Consider the following 3,271-nt stretch of genomic DNA (forward strand, 5'->3'; position numbering starts at 1 on the left):
GCTTGGGGGAGTTGGCCACTTGGCCTTCATAACTTTGGCCATTGTCTCGGGATTGTTTTTTTTTCTTAGAGAGGAGGGAGGGGAGGAAGGGAGGGGTAGAATTTGTAACTCAAAACTTTAAGTAAAAATGTTTTTAAAAATTGGGGAAAAAAGAAAGAAAGAAATGGGCTGGGAGAATGCCCTGGCATTTCAGGGATCTGAAGCAGGTGAATCATTTTGTCTGAGGGGGTAATCTCATCTAGGTCACCTGCTGGATCTTGCTCAGGCCTGAGAGAGCACATTTCACCCCCTCCCTCCAGGTTCTGAAGGCAGGACCTTTGATGCTAAAATCATCACTTGACTGGAGCCGAAAGCGATGCGGGAGTGGTTCAGAATCCAACTGTCTCCCTTCTCTTTAAAGGGATATCGGCAGAAGGACTATTTCATCGCAACCCAAGGACCTCTTCCGCACACAGTGGAAGACTTCTGGAGGATGGTCTGGGAGTGGAAATGCCACACAACTGTGATGCTAACTGAGGTCCAAGAGAGGGAGCAGGTGAGGAGTAGCCCCAATGGTGGCTTAGCCACCAGATCTCCCGTGGAGGTCCTAGGCATTGAGGATCTTACACTAGAGAAAGTTTTTGTCACTTATTGTTTGACAGTTTTCATTGTCTTAGCTCCTCCTAGTCCTTCCCCCCTAAAACTGCCTTGTAATTATTCTATATCTACCTATAAATGTACGTATTGTGTGTGCCCCTACCCTTAAAGAATGGAAGCTCCCTGAGTGCAGGGGTTTTTGCCTGGCATAGTCATTGCAGCACTTAGATAAATGTTGCTAGATTATTGGGGTGCTACAAGACAATTTGTGAACCCCTTGGGCAATGAAGGCATGGTCACCATGGAGTTGTATTGGGATAACAATCGTCCTCTGAGACCTTCTGTTCAGGCGGTCTCTCAACTCTGCCCATTTTTGTTTGCCAGTATCACCAGCTGTGGGGGAAAATGTCACTCCTTCCCATTACATAAGATCATAAAAACGTGGAGATTAATGTGTGTGTGCCCAGTTGCTATGTCACTAAACAAATGGAATGAACTAAAAGTGTCCGGAGCTGTTCCTAAAGTTTGCTTAGAATTTGCAGGAAAATAGTGACTGAAAGCCTTTGGTTTTTATTTTTATCTCCTAGGAAAAATGCTTTCAGTATTGGCCAGCAGATGGCTCTGTGACTCACGGAGAGATCAATATTGAAATAAAGAGCGACACCATTTCTGAGGCCATCAGTGTACGAGATTTCTTGGTGACTTTTAATCAGGTATTGGATGCCATCCCCCCCGCCCCCCCAAGAGGGTGGAGGGTAACAATTGCTCTTTGAAACTCGATGAGCCGGGAGAATTGCAGGAGTGATGAATGTGTGCAGACTTTATTTATTAAGCAAGACCGCTGGCCACACAGCAGTTCATTCCTCTGGGTGTATGGCAAGGGAAACACCATGAGCCGCTGCAGGGATGCCCACGGAGGCCCCTTGAAGCATCTCGAGCTGCCCCCTAGGGGAGATCTCTAGCATAACATGCTGGTGAACCATTGACAGGTGGAAGTCCCTGGGGCCATCTGGGAGAAGTTATCCAGAGGGGAATTTTAGAAAGCAGGGCTTTCTAACTCAGTGTTGGGTGTGAATGCTGCATGTGTTTAGGTTCCTAGTTTCACCTAGGTCAGTAAGGATCCTCAGAATCCATTTTACAGATGAGGAAACTGAGGGGGAGCGAGTTGAGATCTCATCAGCTGCTGTCTTTTGTCCTATTGCCAAGGGGCCAAAGGCATGCCCATCCTCTGCTGAGGGACAGGAGCGGGTAATCACAGAACTAAACCCAGGTTCATCTTTGGGTGACCTCATCGGGGGGGCACAGAGGACCTCTCCCCACCTCACCCCCAGAAGCCCTCCAGCCCACTCACTGGGAGTTTGCAACTTTCTCTGGTCCCATGGCGCTGCTGGGGAGTGACCCATCAGGAGAGTGGCCCTCAGGGCAGACGCTTAACAAAGGCTTGTGCATTGGTTGGTGGATGGAGATGACAACCTGAAAACCAAGTGTTCAGATGAGTCCTCCTAATGACGCACTGTGCCTCAACCCCCTAGGAGAAGAGCAGGCTGGTCAGACAGTTTCACTTTCACGGCTGGCCTGAGATTGGGATCCCAGCCGAAGGGAAAGGCATGATCGACCTCATTGCCGCTGTCCAGAAGCAGCAGCAGCAGACGGGCAACCACCCCATCACCGTGCACTGCAGGTAAGGTTCCTGCTCTGCCAGGCTGCTCTGTGGGGCCGTTAATTCTCCAGCTATGGCGAGCAGCTGCCTGCTTTAAGCCCGTGTGGAAGGGGTATTGAAGTTCATCCAGCTTCATGGACCTCTCAGTTTCCACCACTATAAAATGGGAGCCCTGCTTACACACTCTCTGTCATGGGGCTCGCTAAGGGGAAAGCATCTTAGAAAGCTTTGAAGCACAACAGAAATGTGAGTTATTATCAGATGCCAGCAAGGCGATTGAAGGTTCTGACCCATTAGGAGCTGACAGAGAGAACCAGATGTGAGATCAGAAAGCCTGGCTACAGTCCTTATTCTAACACTACCTATGTCACTTCCCCTCTCAAAATGAGAGCTAATAATAGCTTACATTGATGTAGTGCTGTAAAGTTTGCAAAGCACTTTACAGCTGTCATCTCATTTTATCCTCACCACAACTCTGGGAGGGAGGTGCCAGTCTTATCCCCATTTCAGAGATGAGCTAAGGGAGGCAAGCAGAGGTGAAGTGACTTGCCCAGGGCTCCACAGCTAGTAAGCATCAGAGACTGGATTTGAATTCAGGTCTTCCTAACGCCAGCCTCAGCATTCTATCCACTTCACCACCTGGTCGCACTGGATTGTCTGGCCGTCTCTTCCGGCTGTACATCTCTGCTTCTGCCTGTAGGACCTCAGACAGTTTGTTCGGCCTCAGTTTCCTCTGAGCGTGCAGATCCTAGTACTGTATCCCTGGTGTCCCCGAAGGGCTGTGCTCTGGCCCAGTGCGGGAGGGGCCTCCACAAGCAGCGTCCTGCGGCGGACGTCCCTCCGCCTTCCGGGCTTCTGCTTCCACCTCGGGAAGATGAAACGGCCCCTAAGGCCCTCTGGCTCCAAATTCTAAACACATTTTACTTTATTGTTGCTAGCTGTTGTTTCTAATTAGATCCAGAAGTCTCAGACTGACTTCATTTCCGCCCACACTCTGATACAAACATCCGGAAGGGAGGCTGCTGGCTGCGGCTG

The 3,271-nt window shown here is 49.8% G+C and overlaps 1 protein-coding gene across 1 annotated transcript; it reads left to right on the forward strand.

Moving 5' to 3' along the window:
- The first annotated feature begins 189 nt into the window (after positions 1-189).
- Positions 190-2,704, forward strand: LOC114029959 (receptor-type tyrosine-protein phosphatase epsilon-like). Its single transcript, XM_027844608.1, has 3 exons — positions 190-535; positions 1,164-1,289; positions 2,109-2,704. Exons 1-3 carry the CDS (start codon positions 356-358, stop codon positions 2,259-2,261), a joined length of 459 nt encoding a protein of 152 aa, XP_027700409.1. The 5' UTR covers positions 190-355; the 3' UTR covers positions 2,262-2,704.
- Positions 2,705-3,271: the final 567 nt, after the last annotated feature.

Source organism: Vombatus ursinus, unplaced genomic scaffold (genome assembly GCF_900497805.2).
Source record: "Vombatus ursinus unplaced genomic scaffold, bare-nosed wombat genome assembly UNPS02005215.1, whole genome shotgun sequence".
Taxonomy (NCBI): Eukaryota; Metazoa; Chordata; class Mammalia; order Diprotodontia; family Vombatidae; genus Vombatus; species Vombatus ursinus.

Bases quoted from the DNA above. Each gene is read 5' to 3' on its own strand.
- LOC114029959 (XM_027844608.1), top strand. From the start codon at position 356: ATGCGGGAGTGGTTCAGAATCCAACTGTCTCCCTTCTCTTTAAAGGGA. The intron at 536-1,163 runs GTGAGGAGTAGC...TTTATCTCCTAG, and splicing joins AGGTCCAAGAGAGGGAGCAG to GAAAAATGCTTTCAGTATTG. The intron at 1,290-2,108 runs GTATTGGATGCC...TCAACCCCCTAG, and splicing joins TCTTGGTGACTTTTAATCAG to GAGAAGAGCAGGCTGGTCAG.